At 41.6% G+C, this 25,507-nt stretch overlaps 1 protein-coding gene across 1 annotated transcript in view; it reads left to right on the forward strand.

The window, feature by feature from the left end:
• The first annotated feature begins 1,425 nt into the window (after window positions 1-1,425).
• Slc35f4 (solute carrier family 35 member F4) overlaps window positions 1,426-25,507 on the forward strand; it is a 222,609-nt gene continuing 198,527 nt past the window's right edge. The window contains exon 1 of the mRNA XM_048430032.3: window positions 1,426-1,575. Within this exon, the coding sequence (XP_048285989.3) occupies window positions 1,473-1,575 (103 nt within the window). The 5' untranslated portion in view covers window positions 1,426-1,472. The remainder of the gene's footprint in view (window positions 1,576-25,507) is intronic.

Consider the following 25,507-nt stretch of genomic DNA (forward strand, 5'->3'; position numbering starts at 1 on the left):
ATGGTTGGTTGGTATGGTCTGGTTTTTTGGGACAGGATTTCTCTGTGTAGACCTGGATGTCCTGGATCTCACTGTGCTAACCAGACTGGCCTCAAACTCAGAGATCCTCATGCCTTTGCTTTCCAAGTACTGGAATTAAAGGCATGTGCACCACCATTGCCTGGCTGGGTTCTTTGTTCTTAAGAGTCCACACACAATGAAGAGAATATTGGAGGCCTTTAAAGGGAGCTGGGAAATGGACTCATATTTCTGCTCCCCGCACCCCATGATCTTCAGAAATGTGGAAATTGGCAGGGATGTCGAAGACCTCTTGGGGTAAGGTGGATCTGACAGCCTCTAAGCTGATAGCAGTCTCCCTTCCCCCTCCCATGTCCTTTCCCATGGGAAGTGGAGACTGAACGACTAATTTTTATGAGACTGTAGCTGTACTCTGAGAGCGGGGTAGTTTGCTCCCTGCGATCACCTAACCCCAGGACCTCTCATCAACAAAGAAGTGGCACATTTGTGTAGCAGTTGCTCACTCTGATCATAGAGCTTCAGGAATATTTCTGCATAGATAGAAAGTCATGTAGCAACAACTCACATGCCCGGATACAATTTGAAAGGCCTCACTTCTGATGTCTGTGGCAAGAAAGAAGATAGTACTTTTTCCTTAGATTATTGGATATTTGAAACTGGACCGATGAGTGTGCTGTGCTCAGGTGCGTGGTCCTAGCCTTTGTTTTGTTTATTGGAAGGTAGAGAGTCCCGCGAGGACTAGAACTCTTAAAGTCTTTGTGTTCACCTGGATAATCATTCTGCAAACCACCTGCTGGGGATTCATTTCATTTCCAATTCGCAAAAATAAAAAGGGATCTTTGGTTGTCTAGACAAGTTTCAAGGATTAATGCCCGTGAATGCTTTCTTATCCTCAGATTCAAGGTGGAATGGGCAGCAGCGTGGAAGAAACGCAGGGTAGGGGTAGAAGTGCTGAACTGCTGAGCATCTCTTGAATTACTACCCCCTAGTTGTGTTTGGGTCTCTCCTACCCACAGCTGTTCACCCTGAGCACCTGGTGACCATCCCTTCACTCAAGTGGGTTTGGGGGGTGTCTAATTTCGGCCGTACAGTTAGTGGTGAAAGTCGGAGACCAGGTGGGGCACCCACATGCGTCCCAGACCTGGGTGGGCGTCCAAGGTGAGGGGGCGCTCTTTGGGCAGCAGTGAGCTGGTGGCGGGCGGAGAGCTGCCAGACTGACAGAGAGACTGGCCGGAGTGGGGGCCGTTCCGTTGCCGCCGTCGCTGCCGCCGCCGCTGTGATGCGAAGCCGGAGCTGCGCCCGGCGGTGGAGTCAGAGCTGGGGCGCGGGAGCACGAGCTGCAACATCAGCACCAGCGGCGGCGGCGGCGGCGGCGGCAGCACCTGCAGCAGCTCCCGGGCCCCGCGCTTTGATCTACGCCCCGCGGCGCCGGGAGCCGCCGCCCCGCGCTCTCTATGGATGTCAAGGCGGCCCCCAACGGGGTAGCCACTATCGAGGACCGGATCCTGCGGATTACTGGCTACTATGGCTATTACCCGGGTTACTCCAGCCAGAAAAGTAAGACGTCAAGAGGCCGTCCTGAACGAAATGAGGGTGGGAGGTGGGCGCTCCGGGGCGCGGGGGAGTGGTGCGGGAGGGTGCACAGTGGGACACCTGCAATGGGGTTTGAGCTGTCACTCTCGCATTCCTGGCCTTTTGAACCTATGGGGCGAAAAGTATGTCCGCCGTCCGCTGTCCTAGGTGCTGAACCTTGAGGCAGTCATGGGGGCTGGCTGCTTGAACCCAGGAGTTTGTGGACAGTCGCAGTCATGGGGGTGGAAGCGTGCAGAGGACAGGACAGGACGAGCGCTCCTGGTTGTTGTCGGTCAGCTCACTGGTGGCTGATTTACGCCTGGAGGAGGCTAACATGGCTGTTCCACAAGCTGACCATCAGTCCTTGGGCTACTCACTTGGAAAGGCTTTACTGGGTGCCAGGGTTCTCTCACCTGGAGCTGGGGACAAAGACAGTGGGGATATTAGTTGGTCGCAGCTAGACTGGCTGGGTGGGTCAGCTTGTTCACCATGGGCCGTTGAGATGTTGCCAGCATGGAAACTGGTCATGATAAAAACGTCCTTAGAAGGTTTTCCGTGCTGGGCAAAGAAAAGAACCTGCTTAGGTACCTGAATTGTGAGCTTGTAGCGAGAAATCATGCAAAAGGCGGGCAGAGTGGGATTGAGAAGTGAGACACAGCCACCCGCCCCCACTGCACGTCGCGGCCACCACTGAGCTGTTGAATTCTAGTTTTATTCCGCCTAGGCTAAGATGCTCTCAGGCTTTGGAAGCAGTTTCACACACAAACACACACACACACACACACACACACGTTGTTGGGAACAGGAGTGACAGAAGCCAGTGAGGGGCTCTATGTTCCAAGTCTCCACATTCTATTTTCTTGACATATAAACCCACCACTATATCTGCCGAGGTTAGTCCTGTCAACCACCAAAGTGAAGCCTGTTTTTTGTTTATTTACTTGTCTGTCTATTTGCTTATTTTTGTTTTCTGAACTGGGGGAGTCGCTTCACTTTAATTTCCATGCAGGTGGAATTTCAGTTTTTCTTTATCAAAGCATTTCTGTCGAAAAAGAAGGACCTTAACTGATGTTTTTGCTATTATTTTTAACCAAATGCACTTTATATGCATTTCTGATTGATATTTTTCTCTGACAGTTTGGGATGCCATCAATACTATAGAATCTGTGTGAAGCAGGGGACCCTCTCTAGTCTTGACACATAGATGAAAATTCACTTTATTTCCCATGCATCTCTATACTGGGTTATGAGAACATGGTCCTGTGGGCCATCCTCATACAGATATTTTCCAATTTAATATTTTGTCTCCTCTCAGGAAAGGCCTGTCTGCTTTGGATGTTTCTGTCTAGCTGATTTTAGCAATAAAGGCTTACATTATTCATTTCCATACAAAAGTAATTATATAGTGTTAGAATTTTCTGGAAGGAAAATAACATGCTGTGGAACATTCTTTGAAATCTTTTTACTACAGTCTCACAATTTTGTATTTTTTCCCCTTTTCTATTGGCAAAGGGTGTTTTCTTTAACCCTTGACACGTGGACTGAAATCTTGACTAGATCTTGTAGAAATGACTTTAATGTCACCTTTGAATATTTAAATTAGAAACCAGGCATTTGGGTGGTCAAGAAAATGTATAACTTGTCTCTAAAATTACAGAGTATTATAATTTCTGTGACAATGGTACTTTGGTTAATGAAGAGCAACCCAGAAAGAATACTGGGAAAGTGGCATTTTAGATAAGAACATGTTCATATTTTATTTTTGTACTTGCTCAAAGAGCCGCACATGTTTCATTTGCAAGACAATAACAGAGCAAAAAAAGGGAAGTGCATTGGCCAAGGCTGTAACTGGAAGCAAAAAAAGTGGGGGTATAAAGATGCTTTTGGCATTGCTATTAGTGGTGGCCACTTGACTAAATTCAGGCCGCGTTATTCAATCAGTGATGACAGCAAATTTCAGAAGAACAGGACACTAAGGGTAGTCAAATTTAAATCTCGGAATATATACTCTTTCAGAGCAAGAGAGACATTGCCATTTTGTACACACACACACGCACACACACACACTGAGAGAGAGAGAGAGAGAGAAAGAGAGAGAGAGAGAGAGAAGAGACTGAGAGGAGGAAGCTGGAAGAAGGCCAGGAAACCAAACACCATGAAATAATCCTGCCCTTAATGCAGTCTTCAACTAGTAAACAAACACATTGAACCAACTAGTACAATATGGTCAATTGATTTAGCTGCCACCAGGAGCAACAGCTTGGGGAAGTCTGGAGGCATCTATTTAGTAACAAGCTACAGCAAGGAGTATCAGATGTGTAAAGGTAAGGAGGCTTTTCCTGTTCTGACTCATCACATAGATGATATTCAGGATAGGGGTGCTCTCTAGAGATCCATACTGTTTGCCAAAAAGGACATAGATGGGGGCTCACTTTTGGAAAATATGTCAAGATTAGCCTTGTGATAATTTACCCTGTTTCTAAACTTGTATCCCATTTAGAATAAACTCTGATAGGGTAAAGAAATGAAAAAATGAAATCAAATATAAAGAAATTAAGATATTCTATGGGCCACTGATCCATCAAAAAATTCTGTTCAATTTACTGATCAGTTTACTGAGCACACGTGTGGGACATGATAAATGCTAATCAAAGTACAGTGGGTAACCTTGAGTTATCTGTGATCGATCGGGTAGGAGGAATAGACTCTCTCCTTATTAATTGTTAACTGAGCAATTCCTACATGCAAGGAATGGGTTTAAAAAAACATATGAAAGTGTTTTCATTTTCAGAGTTTTAGTTTCCACGGGGAAAGAACCAGAAAATAACCTTATAAATACTTTTTGTGCATGTCAAGGTGATAGTGATTTTCAAAAGGGTTGAAATGGGGGTCAGCAGAGCTTGTCAGGATGTTAAGTAGGAACAATTAAGTAGGGCTGTGGGAAATGTGGAGGAGTCAGCCATGTGAACATTAGGAGGGAGGCGTTCCAGGCCGTGGGGCCAGCCAGTCATATGTGCCTGTTTGGCATGGCAGAGAAACAATAAGTAGTAGGCCTTGCATGAAGTGCTGGAAGAGTATCCTGGAGATAAAGAGAGTCAGATGAAATAGAACCTTATGGGTCCTTGATAGTCGTCTGGGTTGTTCTCCGAATGGCATGGGGAACCTTGCTTGGGTGCTGAAAATGGAGTATGATAACTTGGCTTGCTTCTCAAAAGGATCAATTACATCAATTAGCACATTCTTTTGGTAACCTAGGTAAGAGATGATGGGGGCCTGAGTGAACTCACGAAGGTGGTGGTAAGTGTTCAGACTCAGAGCCAATAAGATCTCCTGGTGAACTATTTCTGATATTGATAAGAAAGAGAAAAATAAAACTTAAAGTTTGGGGTTTGACTAAGCTTGAACTGTCATGAGCAGACATGTGGAAAGCATCGTGATGGATAATGTTTCCGATATTCAAGATAGGCTGGAGAGGTGGGTAAGTTCGGAGTTTCAGGAAGTCTGGTTGGAGATACATTGGGGTTGTCCAGCATTTGACTGTGTTTTTTCTTTTTTAAGTCTGAGATGGGGTGAGATCTCCCAGGAGTGTTTGTAGAACAGAGATGAGGTACAAGGACTGAACCTGGGAACCCTGTGGCATTAGGAGGTCAGGAGGAAAAATAAAAATCATTAAAGCAGGCCAAGACAGCTTTCCAGGGAAGGGAGGAGGAGACTTCTGAAATGAAATGCAGTGGAAACCAATGTTTCAGAAGGAACAGGAAGGTCAAGTATAATGAAGCTGACAACTGACTGCGCTTGGCAATGGAGGGCCGTAGAGACTTAATGAAACTATGGACAAGAGCATGGCAGTGCGACCACATGCACTAGAATGCATATAAAAGAGACTTAGAGGGAGAAATGGGAACTGTAAATATAGATTCTTCAAGGATTTTGTTCAAAAGGAAGAGAAGAAATGAAGGCAGTCGGGTCAAGAAGGATTGAAACTAGCTGGACAGAGGTGGCGCACGCCTTTAATCCCAGCACTCAGGAGGCAGGGGCAGGTGGATTTCTGTGAGATCAAGGCCAGTCTGGTCTACAAGAGCTAGTTCTAGGACAGCCAGGGCTGTTACACAGAGAAACCCTGTCTCAAAAACCCAAAAAATAAATAAATAGATAGACAGACAGACAGACAGATGGATAGATTTAAAATTAAAATTAATAGGACATTTACATGGAAAGGTGAATGACTCAATAGACAAAAGTTAGTGATGTCAGCGAGACAGAATATAGAAATGGCATTATTTGAAGAGAAATGTGGAGAGAGCAAAGATGTGAATTAGGCTCTAGAAAATAGATCGCCAAAATGGTGGTAGTCTTTTGAACTTCTCTTCTGAGTGCTTCAGTGTTCTCCAGACTGCAAGAAAAACCGTCACCTGGATGTGAATGTGGAAGAGGTAATAGAGGTTGTCAGGGAGAAAAAGCATGAACTGTTAAAGCAAACAGACAAATAGATGAACCATGCAAGCTTAGGGGTCACCAGATATTTCAAATTTCTGGTCATAGATTTAAACTGAGACTAGTCAATAGATTGTCTTTTTTTTTTCTGACACAACAAAGGCATGGAATGAGTGAAGAGGATTTAAACTGAGTTGGAGAAGGTTATCCATGGGTTTAATAACAGTAACATGGCAAATGAATTGTATCTAAGGAGATGGTATATGACTGAACGTGGAGCTTAAAGCTGGCAGAAGCAGAGAGGACAGAAGATAAAGACAGTTAGGGGCAGTTGGTGGAAAATGGGGAGACTGAGGGGTTGAAGGTCTCAACATCATGAGAAACTGGTGGGATAAAGTGAAGAGTTATGTGGTTAGAGGGAGGGCTGAAATGTAGAGTTAAATGGGACTTGGGGCACTTCTTTGTTGACATAAAGCTCCTTGTTTGTCAGAGAAGTCTGGAATCACTGTCTGGAATCTCACCATAGCTCTGCTGTAGGTCAGCCTTGGCTATCCAGAGTCCAGGAGCCTTTCTCAGAAGGATCCATCAGGAACTTCGAAAAACCCTCCTACCTACCACTGAGTGCAGACAGCCAGTAGTCTTTCTTTGACCCATGCTTTTGTTCTTGTCTTGTTTTCTTATGTAGACTGTTTGAGACTGAGTTCTATAGTGATGTTCTATTAGCAACTGAAGGCTTGTAGTAAGCCCTGCATCCTTGCTCTACGTCATGTGTGACCATACTCTATCCAAAGAACTCTTCCCACTCCCAGGAGAGAAGAATTTAAATATGTTTGCCATCAAGAAATGATAAGTTTTAAAGTGACAGATCAATATTATCTGATGTGATCACTACCCAATGTATACACAAACCATTAAAATATACCATTGTGCCTCAGAAATATGTATCATATATGTCAATCAAAATAGAAGGAAAGAATTTCACCTACTTCTGACACTTGGTTCTCTGAGTGTGCCAGTGACTGCTTCAACTCAGAATTTCCAAGGTCCTGCTTACTTTCTGCTTTACCCAGTTGAGCTCACTCAACCTCAGGCTTCTCTATATCTTATGCAAATGTACTCTTAGAGCCCTCTATTTTCTACATCCAAGCTCATAGTCCAAACTTCCTAGTGGTACACCTACCAGAATGTCCTCCAGACACATCACATACAGAAACAAGTCATCATTCTGCCTTTTTCCTTCTTGTTATGCCTGTTGGCTTCCAATATCTGTATAGAACCAATCACCCACACCAGAGCTCTGGAGTTCTTTCCCATGTCTGTCCTTTCCTTTTGTAGTTAATAAGTCCTGCCTATTCTACTCCAGTCATGGTTTCTGTCCCTCCTACCTCTGCATGGCTGTGTCCATCATCTTTTCCCCAGTCTCCATCCCCTCTAGCACAGCATGCCTACTTAACATTTCGTTCTGTAAATGTCTGTGCATCCAGCTTTCTTAATCAAATACCTGGAATAGTCTTTCGTTTTCTGTGAAATAAAATCCAAAGTCTTTAGGATGTCACGATTCAAGCCCAGCTTATGAATTCTATTTTAGTACTCACATTCTTCTCCATCCAAAGTGCCAAATAATGCATGCTTAATGCAGAAGATCTGGAAGGCACAGAAACAAAGAGAGATTAGGACAAAATTATTCATAATTCTACCACCCAGAGGTGATTAGTGCCAACACTTCAGTATCCATCCTTTCAATTTTTATAACTTCACATGTACATGTTTTTATTTTATACCAAACATTTTTCCCATTTGTCTATATCAATAACTTAATTTTAATTTATCTACCCTTTCTCATTTACACAAGCATCTTAACCTACTTAACTAATTACCAGTATGTGCTTTTGGGCCTAATTTTTCTTCTTTCATATCCCATCTGGTCTCTACGCACCCTGCTCTGAGTCCCATCAAAAACTAGCTGGCTGTTTTAATGACACTATTACCTACACATGTTTTTCTTTCTCTGCACCTTATTGAACACTGACCCTGAAGCCCTCCTCCCGAGCCCAGGTGCCCCTCCTAGCAGGGAAAGCTCCTATTATCTGCAAAGTGTCTGTTGCAGGAACCGTCTGCTGATCACCAGGCTGGGTTCATCCTTCCTCCGGGTTCCCAGTGTGCTGGACCCACATCTCCTCTGGCCCTTAGTCAGCTCTCAGCTGTAGGCTTTGCATGGGACTGTCCATTTCTCAGGGTCTGGAAAGGACAGGAACCTACTTTTGTTTCAACTTGGGCAAGTTGCTCAACTCTGTCAAGTTTTGATGCTAGTGAATGAATTATTTCAGCTTCCTTTGAAAAAATTACCCTTTCCATTGTAAAAGAAAGAAGGCAGGGTGGTGGTACTGGGAGGACAAGAAATGATTCACCAGTGACTGAGTCAAGAAGAATGCTGCAAACAGCAGTCAGTGATCAGCTAACCTCATGACTGAAGCTTGCGAACTCCTGAGTCCTTACAGCTGCCTTAAGGTTTTCTGTTTTAGAATGAAGAAATAAAAGGTAATTGCTAAAAGTACAATAGACTGTACATTTACGAAAAGCACAAGAAAGAAAATGGAGTTCCCCCCCACTCTTTAGAAATGGTCCTATTGATCCTTGTGACACAATATTAATGTATCTCCCAAGCACTTCCTCCACGGTGAGTTATGCAATTGCATCTCACTAGTGAAATAATCGCAATAGATATTTATTCCTGTTTATATTTAGTGAATATCCTGGTGACAAGTTTTGTGTTTCTTTATATATGAGGGGTGAGTCTTGTAAGCAATTATAAATAAGTGCCACTGACATGCATCACTGATCACAACTATTGCTGTGATGTTGTAGTATGGTGTCATAGTCTATTACAGTGTGAATTTGTATTGAAAACACAAATGTATAATAAACTAGAAAAATACATTGTGGTTATTTGATTAAAAATGCCCCCAAAGGCTCATAGGGAGTGGCACTATTAGGAGGTGTGGCCTTGTTAGAGTGGGTGTGACTTTGTTGGAGGAAGTGTGTCACTAGGGGGCAGGCTTTGACTTCTCAATAGCTCATGCCAGATCTAGTGTGACACTCCCTTCCTGCTGCCTGCTGATCATGATGTAGAATGCTCATCTCCTTCTTCAGCACCATGTCTGCCTGCATGCCACCATGCTTCCCTCTATGATGATAATGGACTAAACCTGTGAACTGTAAGCCAGCCCCAATTAAATGGTTTCCTTTATAGGAGTTACCACAGTCATGGTGCCTCTTCACAGTAATAAAACCCTAAGACCCACATTATACAATACCACTGCTATTTACCCACATTAGGTTTAGCATTACACTTCAGACATATGTTGGTTGCCTATTCTATGATTCTTTGAATACCGAGATCTAACCCCCAGACCATAAACTTTGACAACAGGAAAACACAGAAGGGCCTGTCCATATGATCAGCCACATGGTAGCCTTTTAAATTTGTGTGCAAAGATTAATTTATCAGGACAACCACTTTATTTCTGTAAAAAGAGGTGATAAGATATGTTTCACGGTGTATTGTTTTTGGCTTCTGATGACACTGATCAAAACGAACTTAGGGAAGACAGGGTTTAGTTCATTGTTCTTCGGTGAGAGAAGCCAGGACAGGAACTCATGCAGAAACTTGGAGGCAGGGACTGAAACAGGCACCATAGAGGAGTGCCGCTCACCGGCTTGCCTCCCTGATATTTCTCAGGACAAGTTGCTCAGGTACATACGGTATTGCCCACAGTTTTCTGCACCCCCCTCTCAGGTAGGACCTCACAAATAGCCCCACTGGTATGTCCACAGATGAGTATGAGGGAGACAGCTCCTCAGCTGAGGGTCTTTCTCCCCGGGGTGTGTCAGGTTGACTGCCAAGATTAGCTACCACACACAAGTGGTTGAGAGGACTATATAAATAATCCATAGAAAATATCTGGCCATTAATGCCCAATTCAGTATATGAAAGTTGCTAAGATTTTGGAGGAAATTAAATAAATAGATATATAGTTCCAAAGGAACTCATTTTTTTCCTTAAGTAAATTATTTGTTTCTTTTTATTCACATAGCATTCTGCAAGGTTGTTGCAAAAATGTATGTTATTGAACTGTTAAAGGCAATTTGCTAATTATGAAATTCACAATGCCTGTTTGTGGACATTGCCTTCCCCTCCATTTGTTTGTGATTGACCCAATGCTGTAACCAAAGCATTCCTACATGGACTGTACCAAGACATATTTTATTTTAAATGAACTTAAATTCATCTGCCACAAATGTTTGTATCATAGACTAATCCAAAAGAAAGGGGAGCAAATCCAGAACCGACAAGAAATAGCATGAGTATGCATGTCTGGAGATGCAGGAACTCAAGCACCAAAGTGGCAAAGGGGGCTGGAGAGAGAAGGGAGAGGAGAAGAGTGGACTCCCAGAGACAGGCTGTATGCCCAGACTGGGTGGGGTGCAGGTTGCATAAGAGGCAATAGAGGAAGTGATGGGTACGGCAAACGTGGTGATGATCTATAGAAGGTAGCATTGTGCTTCTCTGTGGAATGTTAAGGGGAAGTGCTTTCTAGATGTTGTTTATAGAGCAGTAAATATAATGGACGGGCTGTGTCATGCTGTGGTTAAAAAATATCACTGTAGTCCCTAGAGTTATAGTTTTTAAGTAAAACATATTTAATTACTTCTAAAAATAGAGGAATAGAAAGAAGAAGAAAAATGATCTTTCTTTCTTAACATAACTATTGATATTTTGGCTAATTTCTTTCCAATCTTCTTAAATACATATAGGGCTTCATGTTTGATCTTTGAACAAATAGAAACTATAGCTATTGTAGCTATAATTCTAACACATTCTCTCTCTCTCTCTCTCTCTCTCTCTCTCTCTCTCTCAAGTATTTTTAAAAATACTTTGTGATTATGATTTGCTTAACTGCTTTGAGAGGCCAAAATTGAATTATTTCAGAGTTCTCAGCTTACAGAATTTGTACAAACTGATTCTCAGCCATTTGAGACTAACACAATGGAAAGACCTGGAGTGTTAGTAATGGCTTGTTTGGTTTGAAAGCTGTTGAAGGGTCCCGTGGTGTCTCTGTGGGTTTGAAGCATAAGAATAAACTGCTATAAGTGGGAATCAAGCAGTATCCTGTGACTGGGAAAACAGGAAGCCCTCCCTCTTTTCTGGGAGGTGTTCTTCATCTCATCTCTGCAGCAGGCTGGCTTCTCTGTTTCCTTGCCCAAATGGTCAAAAATAGCCACTGCCACCACTTTTAGTGTTTACATGTCCTCTATTCAAGAGCACAGACAGATTGAGCAAGAATCTCTTACTTCTAAATCCAGATTCTTGGGAAAAGCCACTCTTTGTTCCAATTTACGGCACATGCATACTCTAGATGCTATTGATTGCGGTAGGGCAGACTTACCACGTCCTGGCTACCAGACTGGCCTGCAGTATTGACGATGGGAGCAGGGGAGTGTCTAGGGAAAAAGGATCAGTTGGCCAGGAAGTCATTTTAATAGCAATTTGTTTCACAGAGCTTTGTATACATTTTTTAACCAAATTGTAGACTTAAATACACATTTAATCTAGAGCTGATGGATAGCACAGTTTTTGCTGTACAGGCCCAAGACCCTGAGTTTGGTCTCCAGAACCCATGTAAGACAAATGTGTACATGCTTGTAATCCCAAATTTTGGGAAGTATATACAAGCAGATGCCTAGGGCTCACTGCCTAGGCTAATGGATGAGTCCCAAGTCAAAGAGAAACATTGTCTCATAAAACAAAGTGGACAGAGCCTCAGGAATGGCCCCTGATGTTAATCTCTAGCCTTCACATGCAGACACTATATGAGAGCCCCTTCTTTCCAAGTTTTCATCTGGTCTTTTGGTCCTGATAGTCTTTTAACATGGATCTACGTCATGTTTAGTGAAGTGGTAGACACTGTCCAATCTTACAAACTTGAAAATTTCTGGTGTTTGCTGGAGGTGAAGTTTCTGGACCCCTTGCAAATGGCACTGCAGGTTGTTTATGAAAGCTTATTGAGGGTCACTGATTAAATCAAATTTGGAAAACATATTTCTTTTTCTAGGTCAGAGAGGGCAACACGCCAGTGCCTTCAGACTCAGTGTGCTGTAACCAAGGATGACTTTTAACACTGTATATTTTAAACAGGGATTGAAAATTGCAGTCTTCTGTAGCCTGGGGTTTGCTATTTTTAGACTTGGGCTAGAGCCAAGATGGCCCCAGTGAGATGTCAATAATGTTTTCTTGGTCCTGAAAACTGGACATACAAAGTAAGATTGTTTTTGCCTTAGTAAAGATGAGATTCCTAAGGATGTGAGAGGATCAAAGTTTTGCTGCAGCCACCTCACCATGCTCCACACCAAACGGTGACTCTCTTGAGCTTTTGCTTTTGCCTGTGTTTAATTACAGGCATTTAAGAGGTAAAATTCAGACCCAAGTGAGTTCAAGAATTATTTGGAGCACCATCATCCCTGCTTGGAATCAGGATGGTAGGTTCTACAACAGTGGCATGCACCCCTGAAATTGTACCATTAGAATTGCCAGAGTCTTTTTAGAACACAAATACTTAGAAGTTGAGAAAGTTTTCATTTTCAGTTTTACCTTACAACTGTGAACACAGGAAGTGAATTGTTTGGCTTGATCTTTCTGATCCACGTCGAATTAGTAGCCACAGTGATTTAGAATCATGCTGGTGGGTTTGTTGTCGCTGTTAAAAAGTGCCTTTCTATGTAGCCCAAGGTGACCTTGAACCTGCAGTCCTCGTGCTTCCCCCTTCTAAGTGAAGTTACAGCTTGGCACCATCATCGTGTTCACCCCATTGGCATCTTTCTAGAGCTTCACTTGGTTCTTCCCATTCCTTTGGTTAAGGTCTTCAGAGGTGTGGCTGCTTGAGTGAGAAGGTCCCTCATTGGGTCAGATATTTGAACACTTGGTGCCCAGTTGGTAACACTGTTTGGGGCGGTTTAAGTTGGTCACTTAAACTGCTTATCCCTCCCTCTTTGCTCTCCACTCCCAGCTTGGTTTTGAAGCTACATCCCTCAACTGCCTTCCGGGGCCTTGCTTGCTGCTTGCTGCCATGCCTCCTGCATTAGTAGAATCTTATTCTTCTGGAACCATAGTCAAAAAGCACTCCTTCCTCCATAAGTTGCTTTGATCATTATTTTTAATAACAGAAACAGAAAAATAATGAATATGAATAGTTTTGGAAGTTCTTCAGAAAACTATAAAATTCTGAACTCAGACCACAGAGTCCTATGTAGCTGGCTTTTCAGCGGGCTCTGCTCCTCTCCACTCTGGCACAGGCTCCAGATCCTTCACGCCTTCAGATTGACAAGTACTTTCTTCTCTTCTTCTGGGCTGCTACCTGGTGGCCTCCTCCTCACTTATCCGGCCTTTTCTAAGTGCCGTCCCCTCAGAGGGGGCTTTTCAGCCCTGCAATCTATCACCTCATGTTCTCTGCCTTTAGAACACTTACTGCAACCTGCATTACAGCTCGTGTTCATTTTTGTGACTGTTTAATGTGTTCCCTGCCTGTTAGACTCCTAGTTCCCTCAGGGTAAGGATGGGTCCATTTGTTCAGTATTGGGCTTCTAGCACAAAGAACAGTACATGTGTACTTTAGAAATTGTGTTGAATGATTGAGCCTTATTAAAAACTCCAAGTAGACTTAAATAACCTTTGTGTTTGGAATATTTGAGGTGTACAGGGAAGTTATGGGTGTAGCATGGAGTGTTCTCATGCTCCCCCCTCCACTTTGCCCACTGTGAACACTGCACCACCATTTTACACATGTCAAAGCTATAAACCCAATATTGGCAGTTTGAAATTAATTAAATTCTAGACCACATTTGGCTTTCACTATTTTTTTAATTCATCTTCTCTTCCTTTCTGGGTTTTTAACTCTGGGCACCCCACTACATTGTTCTGTGTCTCAAGTAGAACTTAATGCATCGCATGTGGAAAGAAATTTCAACTTTAAAGAAACTTGCTGGGTATTTTATGGCGTGGATAAGGTTAGACTCTAAAATTTGACTACTAGTTTTCAAGATAATGAGTATTAAAATCATATTGGAAAGATCCATGATATGACATGAGGTGGCATCTTAGGGGCTTTTCTGCAAAACGGAACAGAGGGGTTCTTAACATTTCAACTGTTTAATATTTGGAGGGACACAGAAAATATAAATAAAACTATCAATTAATAATTCACTCCAAATGCATTCATATATGTGTGCCAATTTTTATTCAGTTTATTTTATCATGTGGGAATTTTACTTCTCTAAACAGACTATTAAAATATATTACCAATGAACTTTATCTGCTTTTTATATTTTATTATTATGTGTGTAAAGTATAATGATATTACTTAGAAAATTGAAATAACTCAAACTCGTTAATTGACAAAGAACCCCAGTTTTACTCAAAGGCTGATTTTAGAGAGAACACACGAGTGGTGTGGATGCTGCAGTTTTGGAGTGGTCCAGACACAGTAGCCTGTATCCCTGGAGTGGTCCGGACACAGAGACCTGTATCCTGCCTGTGACATTCAGCCTCCACCTGATGAAATTTAAACAACTTCTAAAAACTCTGGCTCATTAGGACGTGAACTAGCTACTTAATTTAGAGATCTCACCACTTATCTTGCAGGAAGAAGGTGGGCTTGCCTCAAGAAATACTAGATTTCCCAGAAGACCCTCTTAGGGAGTGAGGCACATCGTTTCCTTTACACTCAAACCAAAGAAGTGGGTTTTGAGGAATGGTCTGTACCAGCGATGCTCTCTTTATCAGCAGTGAAGGAATGGTGAAGTCATGTCTCAAAGCTGGGGTCATTCAAACAGCATTAGCATTCAAATATCCTGTAGCACATCCAGGTAGCCTCAAGTTTGTCCACAGAGACCTCATTCTCCCATGGATCTGTGTCTCAAAAAATAACCTATGCTTTTTCAACTGTCTTATAATGGACACTGTAAAGCTCTGAGTACAGAAATGTATTGACTTCACAGCTATCAAGAAAGCAAAGTTATGAGCAATCCTTCCTCTTGTTAAATTACACTAGGAATGGGTTTCCCTTTTCTCTGAAAGGTGATACAAATGTCTTCCTAAAGATCTTTTAAAACTTCAAGCCATGGTTTCTTTCAACACAGCAGCTTCCCGGTAGTCCAGGAAAATCCTACACTATCTTTACTTTCCTTGCGTCTCCTGGAAGGTAATGATTTAGATCCTGATTCCGATAGTGCTGCCTTGAAAGGCAATGGGGACGATTATTTGTGGGGTCATTGACTATATTTCAGGTGCTCCTGCATACTGATGTGTAAGGGGGCAGGCTGCATTGATGTGCAAAGACAGCTTCATCACTGAATCAGTACAACCTATTTCTCTCTTGAAATACAGTTTTGCTTGGCATCGCAACTTTTACTGCTTTCCAAAAGGCTCACAGAGTGCTCGCTCCCTTCAGACACTCAGAAAGAGTCCTAGAAAATCTGGAGTTTAAAGCTTTGCAAGGAACTCATTTTTGTTGGAGGAAAATAGCATAGTTTCTGGCTTCTCTGATATTTATGTCAAAATTAATGCAAGTGAGTGAGTTTGAGAAAAGTTTATTTGATAAAAACATTGCTTCCATTTTTATTCCCTGCTCTCACCACAGACTAGTTTACTGATCTTTTCCAAATCTCACTGGCTCCCAAAGTTTCATCAGATGATGAACTTTTGAGCTGCTCAGCAACCAGATAGAATACTTTAGGGTGCAAGTAAAAAGAACTCAACTTGCACTGGGTAAGCAATAGCAAAACTTACTCTCTTGGATCATAGGAAGTGGTACAATTTCTGACTTGGTAGTTTATGCTATAAAGAAGTGGCCAGGCTCTAGTTCTTGCTTTTTACCTTATTTCTGTGTTGTACTTTGCAAAAGATTTCTCTCTCTCTCTCTCTCTCTCTCTCTCTCTCTCTCTCTTTCTCTCTCTCTCTCTCTTGTTCTTCCTTTCCCTGTATTTCTTTCTTTCTTTCGTAAATCATTTTTAATTGATTATTTGGGAATCTCACATCATGCACTGATTGCACTCACCTCCCAGTCTTTCCATGACTGCCTCCCCTCCCTCATGACTTATCCCTCCACTTCAAAAAAGAAAAAAAGAAAACAACTCCATTTTGTGCTGTTCATATACTCATTGAAGCATGGTCAAATTCCTAGTGACCTGTCCCCCAAGGGAGGAAGAACCTTTCTCTGCTGGCTTCCATGCCAGAAGCCATCAACTGAGAAAAGCCATAGGGTAGTCAGAGAGGGGCAGAGCCAGCTCTGTCTTTCCCACTCTGTCACCTATGTTATGGGGCTGTCTTTCCTGCACTGATTCCACTGTTGGGATGGTTGTGTGGCTGCCAGTGAGAAGAGCGGGTCATAGTTCTCCCATGTCCAAGCCAGTGTCTCTGAGTTTTGTGGGGGAGAGACAGTCGGGTCTTCTGTGAGAGATGGGGCCTGCTCTTCCAGGAAGGACAGGATCAGTTCACCCAGGCCTTCTGACATTAAGGGTCTTCAGGCAGCATCCCAGACCACAAACATCCACCTGTGCTTAGAAGATGACCTTAGCTGCAGACATTAACGTGGTCCATGACTGTTATCAGGACCATCAACCCATGCATGACCCTCATGAGATTCAAGGGCCACTGGATCTCAACATGGCCTCAGATGGTCCACTCTCTTCAGGATGACCCCCAGAGGCAGCAAAGCCCAAGGGCATCACCAAAGCATCAGGCAGTAGCACAGACTGTATACGGTCACCTGCATCTCAGATTTCATCGTGCCAGGGAACAAGAAGCATGGACCACAAGCATCAACATGGTCTCTTGGTAGCATCATGGGCCACAGCGATATGTCAAGGAGGTCCAAGCCAGGTAGGGAAACTTCCCTCATCTGCTGCCTCCTTAGTTGCCTGGAGCCAGGGGATCCCACAACCAAGAAGCAGGTTGGGAGGTGAAGTCTGCAATTGCATACGCTTCAGACTGCCATACACCATCCTGCTGCTCTCATGGACCATGGCGGCATGCTGACCTCAGCAAAACATTGCTTCACTTCAAGGCTGTGAATTTTCTCACTTAAAATTTCACTGAAGTTTTGATAGCTCTATTTTGTTTTATGAATACTTGTTTTAAAAATATGTCATACTATTATTATTTTATGAGTATAATATATATTTACTCTCCCAATGATATAGTCTTGAAGTTTTGTTTTAAATAAACTATTTCCTCCAAATTGCCTTTTTTAAAAAAATATCTATCAGTGTTAGTCAAGTTTTGTTTTATTGGTTTTTTTTTTTTTTGCTTATTTGTTTAACTGCTTATATTCTATACTAAAGACTCAAACACTATTTGGGATCTGTAACAATGGCTGGAGAATGAGTCAATTTTATCATCACTGTGACAAACACATCTGAGAGAGCCACTCAGAGGAAGAAAGATTTATTTCGGTTCACCGTTTCTTAGGATTCAGCCCATGGTTTCTTGGTGCGGCACACTTGGTTAAAACAATGTAGCATAGCAAGGGCTTTGGTGGGGAAAGTTCCGAAAGACCAGTGAGCAGAGAGAAGTTATTCAGGAAGGAGATGCCACGGGACATGCTTTTAGTGAACCACTTCCTCCAACAAGGACCCTCACACTCTGTTATCTAGGCTGAAGCTTTCAGGAACCAATCACTTCTCAGATGCCCAACAACTGACAGCCATGCCCTGGATACAGGGAAGGAAGGCACTTCATCATCAAACCTCAACAGTTGGCGGTCAATAACTAAGACGAGTTCCCAATGTTTATTCACACTTCTTTCAAGGTACCAAGTTGCATACTGCAATTTCATGAATGTAATGGGATTCCTAGATCAAAGTCAAGGGACCTAACAGCACAGCAAGCAGCATGAACTTCATGTTCATCTGATCTTTATTGCTCCAAGTTCCACAAGTACAATATGGGTAAGAAAGGTAGACTCTACATATGTAACCTATAGGCAAACCCTACCTAAACTTTGAGATGCTGGATAATTTTCTTGATTTGTTTTTAGATTTTTGTGATAGAACTCTCTAACCAAAAGCAACTTGGGCTAGAAAAGGTTTATGTTAGTATATATTTCTAGGTCATAGTTCACCATCATTGGAAGTCGGTGCAGGAGCTCGAAACAGGAACCTGGAAACATGAGCCTAAGTGGGAATCATGGAACAACACTGCTTACTGGCCTGCTTCCCCCTTTTGCTCAGTTATGTGCCTTAAGCAACCCAGAACTTCCTGCCCAGGTATGGTTCTGCCCACAATTGCCTGGCTCCTCCTACATCAATAGGCAATAAAGAAAATGTTCCACAGATATGCTCACAGGTTAGCCTGGTGGAGGGAGGTCTTCACGTAAGGGTCTCTCTTCAAAGATGTCAGGTTGACAACTGAGGGTGATTATTACAGGTAACAAACTTGTCTTCTGGACTACATGGACTCTTTTTTTAACCTTCCTAACCTATTCACTGAATAGGATCTTGAGAAGATTCCAGAACCAAAATTTTTCCATACACAGAATGTATAGGAGTATAAGAGAGATCATGAGCAATTGCTTCCCAATAAGTACCCATCTAAAACCTCACTGTTAAACAACTGGGCTTCTTTAACTGTTCAGTATCATTTTGTTAAGATCTACTCTCTTGGATCACATGTTTTCTTAATCTCCTGATGTACTGTATTCTGTGAGTTGAACTTTAAAGAAGACTCCATGTTTCAGTGGTCAGTGTGTATAGGTTCATTTAATTCTCCTATGGATTTAGTATGGTAATCCAGTTTTCACCCATGCCTGGTGTCCCTGTGGACTTCTACTTGAGCATCCACAGAGGATAAAGCTGTTGTCCTGGCCACAGAAGGGAGCACAGTCCAGTGCTGTACAGAGCGAGAGTTGAGGTTAAGAAGCTAGGTATCGGATAGACTCAGCTACAAACTGGTTCCCTGTTAGTAGTGACTAGTACCACGATTCTGTGGCTTTGAAAATCTTTGTTGTAAAAGGAAGTAATTTCCATGATGCGTCCCACCTGCTTAGGCTCCTGTTTTCTCAGACTCACCAAGTCATTTTTTGCTTTCTAGAGTCTCAAATTTAATAATCATATCTTCTATTGATTACTTCATTCTTGGGGATTTATTCCTCTAAAACTTGGTTATTGAATATTCAATGTAATCTCCTAAATGAAGAAATATAGATGGATGCATTACACAATCTGCTATCTTTCCCTGAAAGAATTACTATGCTTTCTATTTCTTTTTTTGAAATTTTCTGACTTGAATTAGATTTTTATGAACCAAAATAAATAGCATATTCTTAGTGACAGAGTACAATATCTCTATATCCTCTCAGTGGGAAGCTGTTTAGACATGAGAGCAAATAATATTATACTGTCTCTTGATCTGAATGTTGGCTACACAGATGCTTTTGCATTGCAAAAATGTCTTCAAGTTTTACAGTCAAAGATTGTGTTCTTTTCTGTATGCAGGTCATATTACAATATAAATTTTGCTTTAAAATTTTCAACTCACAACAGGTATGGTGGCACATGACTTTAAACCCAGCACTTAGGACACAGATGCAGGCAGACCTTTGTGAGTTCGAGGCCAGCCTGGTGTACAGCGTGAGTTCCAGAACAGCTAGGGCTGTTATACAGGGAAACCCTCTCTCAAAGAAATTGTACCTCACAATTAGATGTGGTGGCACATGCCTCTAAAACCAAAACTCAGAAGACAAAAGCAGGTGACTCTCTACAATCTTAAGGCCAACTTGTTCTACATAGTGAGAGCCAGGCCAGCCAAAAGCTATGTAGTGAAAGCTTGTCTCAAAATAAAAATAATTGCACCTCACATAACTATATATCTTAGTATTCTGGGCCATTTTATCTTTTCTAACAAGACTGAAGTATAAATGAACTAGACATAATAAATTCTTTTTTCAAAATTCCAAAGTAACAGAACATAAAGGATTACTTTCATGGATGCGCTCAGTTTTCCAGTCTCCAAATATATATTTTATCCCTTACTTCTATGAATTAAATGATTCTTAAATATTTCATTTCATAGTCAAAACATTTTGGAATTAAAAATATCCCCTCTGTCCTCACTGCATCCTGTCCTGGTTAAAACAAATTCTTTCAGAAGGAGACCCATGCCTCTGTTCTTTTTTAAAAATTGTTTTTAATTGAGCTATATATTTTTCTCAGCTCCCCCTTACTCTCCCCTCCCTTTCTACCCTCTCCCATAGTCCCCATGTTCCCAATTTACTCAGAAAGTCTTGTCTTTTTTTATTTCCCATGTAGATTAGATTCATGTATGCCTCTCTTAGGGTCCTCTTTGTTGTCTAGGTTCTCTGGGATTGTGAATTATAGGCTGTTTTTTCTTTGCTTTATGTATAAGAGCCACTTATGAAAGAGTACATATGATATTTGTCTTTCTGGATCTGGGTTACCTCACTCAATATAATGTTTTCTAGATCCATCTATTTGCCTACAAATTTCAAAAAGCCAGTATATTTTCTGCTGTGTAGTAATTCTTTGTATAAATGTACCACATGTTCCTTATTCATTCTTCAGTAGAAGGGCATTTAGGTTGTTTGCAGGTTCTGGCTATGACAAACAATGATGCTATGAACATAGTTGAGCACATGTCCTTGTGGCAAGATTGAGCATCCTTTGAATAAATACACAAAAGTAGCATTACTGGGTCTTGAGGTAGGTTGTTTCCTAATTTTCTTAGAATTCACCATACTGATATCCAAGGAGGCTATACCAGTTCACACTCCTACCAGCAATGGAGAAGTGTTCCCTTTACCCACATCCTCTCCAGCATAAGTTGTCGTCAGTGTTTTTGATCTTGGCCATTCTTACAGGCATAAGATGGAATCTCAGAGATGTTTTGATTTGAATTTCTCTGATGACTAAGGATGTTGAGTATTTCCTTAAGTATCTTTCAGCCATTTTAGATGCCTCTGTTGGGAGTTCTCTGTTTAAGTCTGTACCCCATTTTTATTGGATTATTTTTTCTCTTGATAATCAACTTATTGAGTTCTTTGTATATTTTGGAGATCAGCCCTCTGTCCAATGTGGGGTTGGTGAAAATCTTTTCCCATTCTGTAGGCTGTTGTTTTGTCTTGTTGACTGTGTCCTTTGCTTTACAGAAGTGTCTCAGTTTCAGAAGGTCCCATATATTAATTGTTTCTCTCAGTGTCTGTGCTACTGGGATTATATTTAAGAAGTGATCTTTGTGCCATTGTGTTCAAGTGTACTTCCTACTTTCTCTTCTATGAGGGTCAGTGTGACTAGTTTTAAGTTGAAGTCTTTGATCCATTTGGGTTTGAGTTTTTTTGCATAGCAATAGATATGGATCTATTTTCATTCTTCTGCTTGTTGATATCCAGTTATATCAGTACCATTTGTTGAATATGTTTTCTTTTTTTCCATTTTATATTTTTTGCTTCTTTGTCAAAAATTAGGTGTTTGTAAGTGTGTGGATTGATATTTGGGTCTTTGATTCAGTTCTATTGGTCCTCCTGTCTGTTTTTATGCCAATACCAGGTTGCTTTCAGTACTGAAGCTCTGTAGTAGAGTTTGAAATCAGGGATTGTGGTGCCTCCAGAAGTTCCTTTATTGTACAGGATTGTTTTGGCTATCCTGGTTTGCTGTAGGAAGTCTTACAGCTAGAGGTTACCTGCCTACTGGGGTGTGGCCTCTTATACTATATATGCTGATGCAGAGCCTGCATCTGCCCTCTTCCCAGCCTCTCTTTCTGGTTGCTGGATTCACTCTCTGTTCTTCGTTCAAGCAGAGGATTCTGATTTGTGAGTTTAACCCTAAATAAATAACCATCTATTTCTCAATTCTGAGCTAGTGTGGGATTTCTTTTAAGCATCCTTCCACACTGGTTGGTTTTGTTTGTTTTTGTTTTTCTATATGAAATTGACTGCTATTCTTTTGAGGTCTGTGGAGAATTTTACTGGAGTATTGATGAGAATTGCATTGAATCTGTAGATTGCTTTGGGTAAGATGTCATTTTCACTATGTTAATTCTACCTACCCAAGAGCATGGAAGATCTTTCCACTTTCCGGTGTCTTCCTTAATTTCTTCAAAAATTTAAAGTTCTTGTCATACAGATCTTCCACTTGTTTGATTAGAGTTACTCCAAGTTATTTTATATTATTTGTGGATATTGTTAAAGGTGATGTTTCTCTGATTTCTTTATCAGCCCATTTATCATCTGTGTAAAGGAGGGTTACTGATTTTTTTTTTGAGTTAACCTTGTATCCTGATACATTACTGAAACTGTTTGAGTTGTAGAAGTTCCTGTAAACTATCATATCATCAGCAAATAGTGAGAGTTTGACTTCTTCTTTTCTGATTTGTATCCCCATGATCTCCTTTTGTTGTCTGATCGCCCTACCTAGAACCTCAGGTACCATATTGAAAAGATACGGAGAGAGTGAACAGCCTTATCTTGTTCCTGCTTTTAGTGTGATCGCTATGAGTTTCTCTCCATTTAGTTGGATGTTGGCTGTTGGCTGTTGGCTTGCAGCATCAGTACTTCCTAAACCTCCCCAGGAGATACCAGTGAGTAGCAGAAACATGAACAGAGTCTAGAATGGTGTTCATCCAACTATTTGCTTCTTTACCAAACAATTTGTATTCTAAATTTCCAGCTTATTATAGATCAAAGGTATGGAGAAATCAATAAAAATTAATGTTTGAAAACACTACAATGAACTGAATGGCCATGGTGCTGTAACACAGTGAAGGTTTGTGTAGGTATATTGATTCTCATTATTTATTTTCAGTTTCTATACTCATCCTGGATTGGTAGCAGCTGGCGGCCAGGAAGAGTCCACAGGTCACTGACTAAACTCCCTTTTCCAGTTACAGCAGGGTTTCTATGTCTTCTCCTCTCTAAGGGAAAGAGTCATTTTGTAGACTCAGGGGGATCAGGGTTGGGTCTATAGTGTGTATTCCTACATACTCTGTGTCCTTCCCACACACATTACGCTCCCCTGGATGCATTCCCTAGCTCTCAGATCATGTGATGAAAATCACCATGGATAACTAATTCTTGTCTTCATTTGAGAGTTCCTATGTGCTGTTTCATCACCTGCAGTGTGGCTTAGGTCTCTTTTTCTGAGAGGAACACAAAAGCAGGGAGAAAGCGGACAAGCTCTGTGCCTTCGTACTTTGTAAATTTGTTTTTGGCATTTGTTTATGTTCCTATGTGTGGACCTGTGCCTGTTTGTTCTGCTACTTTTGGGAACCAGAAGAGGGTGTTGGATCCCCGGGGGCTGGTGCTATAGGCAATTATAAGCTGCCTGATGTAGATGCTGGGAACTGAACTCAGTTCATTTGCGAAGAGCAGCAAGTACTCTTAAGCCAGGAGCTATCGTCCCCATCGCCACCCAGAAAAGTTTTTGTCTACAGAAGTCTTACTATGACCTCGTATATATTTATGGGGATCTAACCTGTAAGGTGGGCATATGAATTTCTGGGAAACTCCAGTGTGCTGCCTGTTGTTCATACAGTTTACATGAAAGAAAGCATGCAACTTGCAGCAAGCAACTTGCCCTGGGAACTAGTCCCGTTATTCTGATGATACGCCCATTTGTCAGTGCGGAAGAAATCTTGTCAGGTTTGTGAAGCATGGAGGACAGAGTGAGGCTTAGAATTGGTGGGATCTGTGTCTCAGAAGGAGTTCAGAATGACACATATTTACATGTTCTGATTTGGACAGGCTATCGTGGTGTTCAGCTGAAACAGCTTCTCTGATAGCCTTCATCTAAGATTTCACCTCTCTGCTCTCAAGGACAGATGCAGGGTAGGTAGCCTGTTAAAACAGGGTGACGCACTAGGGAAACAAAATTGCTTCAGACCCTGTGAATTCCCCTCTCTGCCCCTGGTGTCGCCTTTAATAAAGCTGTCCTGGGCAGCCTTATTACTGCTCTTGACTTGTGCTGCTTTCCAATTACATTTGTTGGGCGAGTAGAATGGATGGTTTCTTTCCTAGTGTGACTTAGGTCTCTTTTCTGAGAGGAACACAAGCTCTGTGCCTTTGTACTCAGGTGTCTCACCAAACCCAGTGTGGTTACCTAATTAAGGACAGAAAATGAAGACACAGGGTCTCAATCCTTCTTTAGACTTCTGTCTTCTTGTGCATTGTATACTGTTTGTAAAGCTCATACATACAAAACCCCAGTATGCATTACATATGTCAGAGAAAGCACATAGAATGCTAATCCAAGAAGAAAACCAGAAATTTGAGGATCTCAGCTTATATTTAACATTTCCATGGCTTTTACTAGAACCTTACATCCACGTATATATAATATACAATAATAATAGGATTATAATCTGTATCAGGCTGAAGTCTTCTCAGAGTAACTTTTGAGACTGAATGAAGATTGGATGCTTCTAAGACCCTAAGCCAGCACAATGAAATAGCAAGAGTCTTAAGTTGCACACGGAGCACTAAGGATGCTACAGCCGCTACTCACTGCGGTGCCCATTCTAACCATCATCACATAATAATGCCCCCGTTGGCACAGCTGCTCTTTGAACTCCAGATACTGTAACCCTGGGACCGGTGACAAAATGGTGACTCGGAAAGATTGTCCTGCCCAAGGGCTGCCGTTGGGTGTCAGGGATATAACTTGGCTTTAGAGCAAACTGCCTGTTCCCAAACCTGTTCTCTACTAGAGGGACCTGAAGTCAACATGGAGGAGGCAGGTCATCTACATCCTTCCACAAGTTCAGGACACAATCCTGCTTATTTGTACTTTAATTACTGGTGCTTTCCCAGTAATTCCAGTAATAACACTCACTCTTTTCTTACCCATTACCCTCAGATGGGTGCTTTCCATGGCCAAACACGGAAATCACAGAACAAGGGGGTCTCCTAGTGAGAGCTTCAATTGTTTTTCTTCTAGGGTGAAAAGGAGGGTAGGGTTGACTGTGGATTGGGTCTGTGGAGGTAAATACAACATCTCCAACACTCTAACAAGAAAAATTTCTTTTTAGATTTAGCTGGTTTGACTCTAACAATTTTCAGAATGCTTTTTTATTGGAGAAACTAAATTTTTCATTTGTTATAAACTAGATTATATGGTGTGTGAAAATGTAAAAGTAACACACAATATTTTTTAAATAAACATCATAGATGAGCTATCAGCCATGCTATGTTTGATTTATAACCTTTTAAGTTTGGTTATTTTTCTAACATTTTTCATATTCTCAGCATAAACAGAATCTAGCTCAGCATTTCTGCTTAAAAGAGAGAGACAAATCACAGAGACAGAGAGATATGGAGAAATAATTTAATACATAAGTTATCTGTAGTGAAGAATTTGCTTCAACTGGGAAATTGATTATATTTTTTTCAGAACCTGATGAGAAAAAGCAATAGCTTAGTATTTG

Source organism: Myodes glareolus, chromosome 12, assembly GCF_982192425.1.
Source record: "Myodes glareolus chromosome 12, mMyoGla1.1, whole genome shotgun sequence".
Taxonomy (NCBI): Eukaryota; Metazoa; Chordata; class Mammalia; order Rodentia; family Cricetidae; genus Myodes; species Myodes glareolus.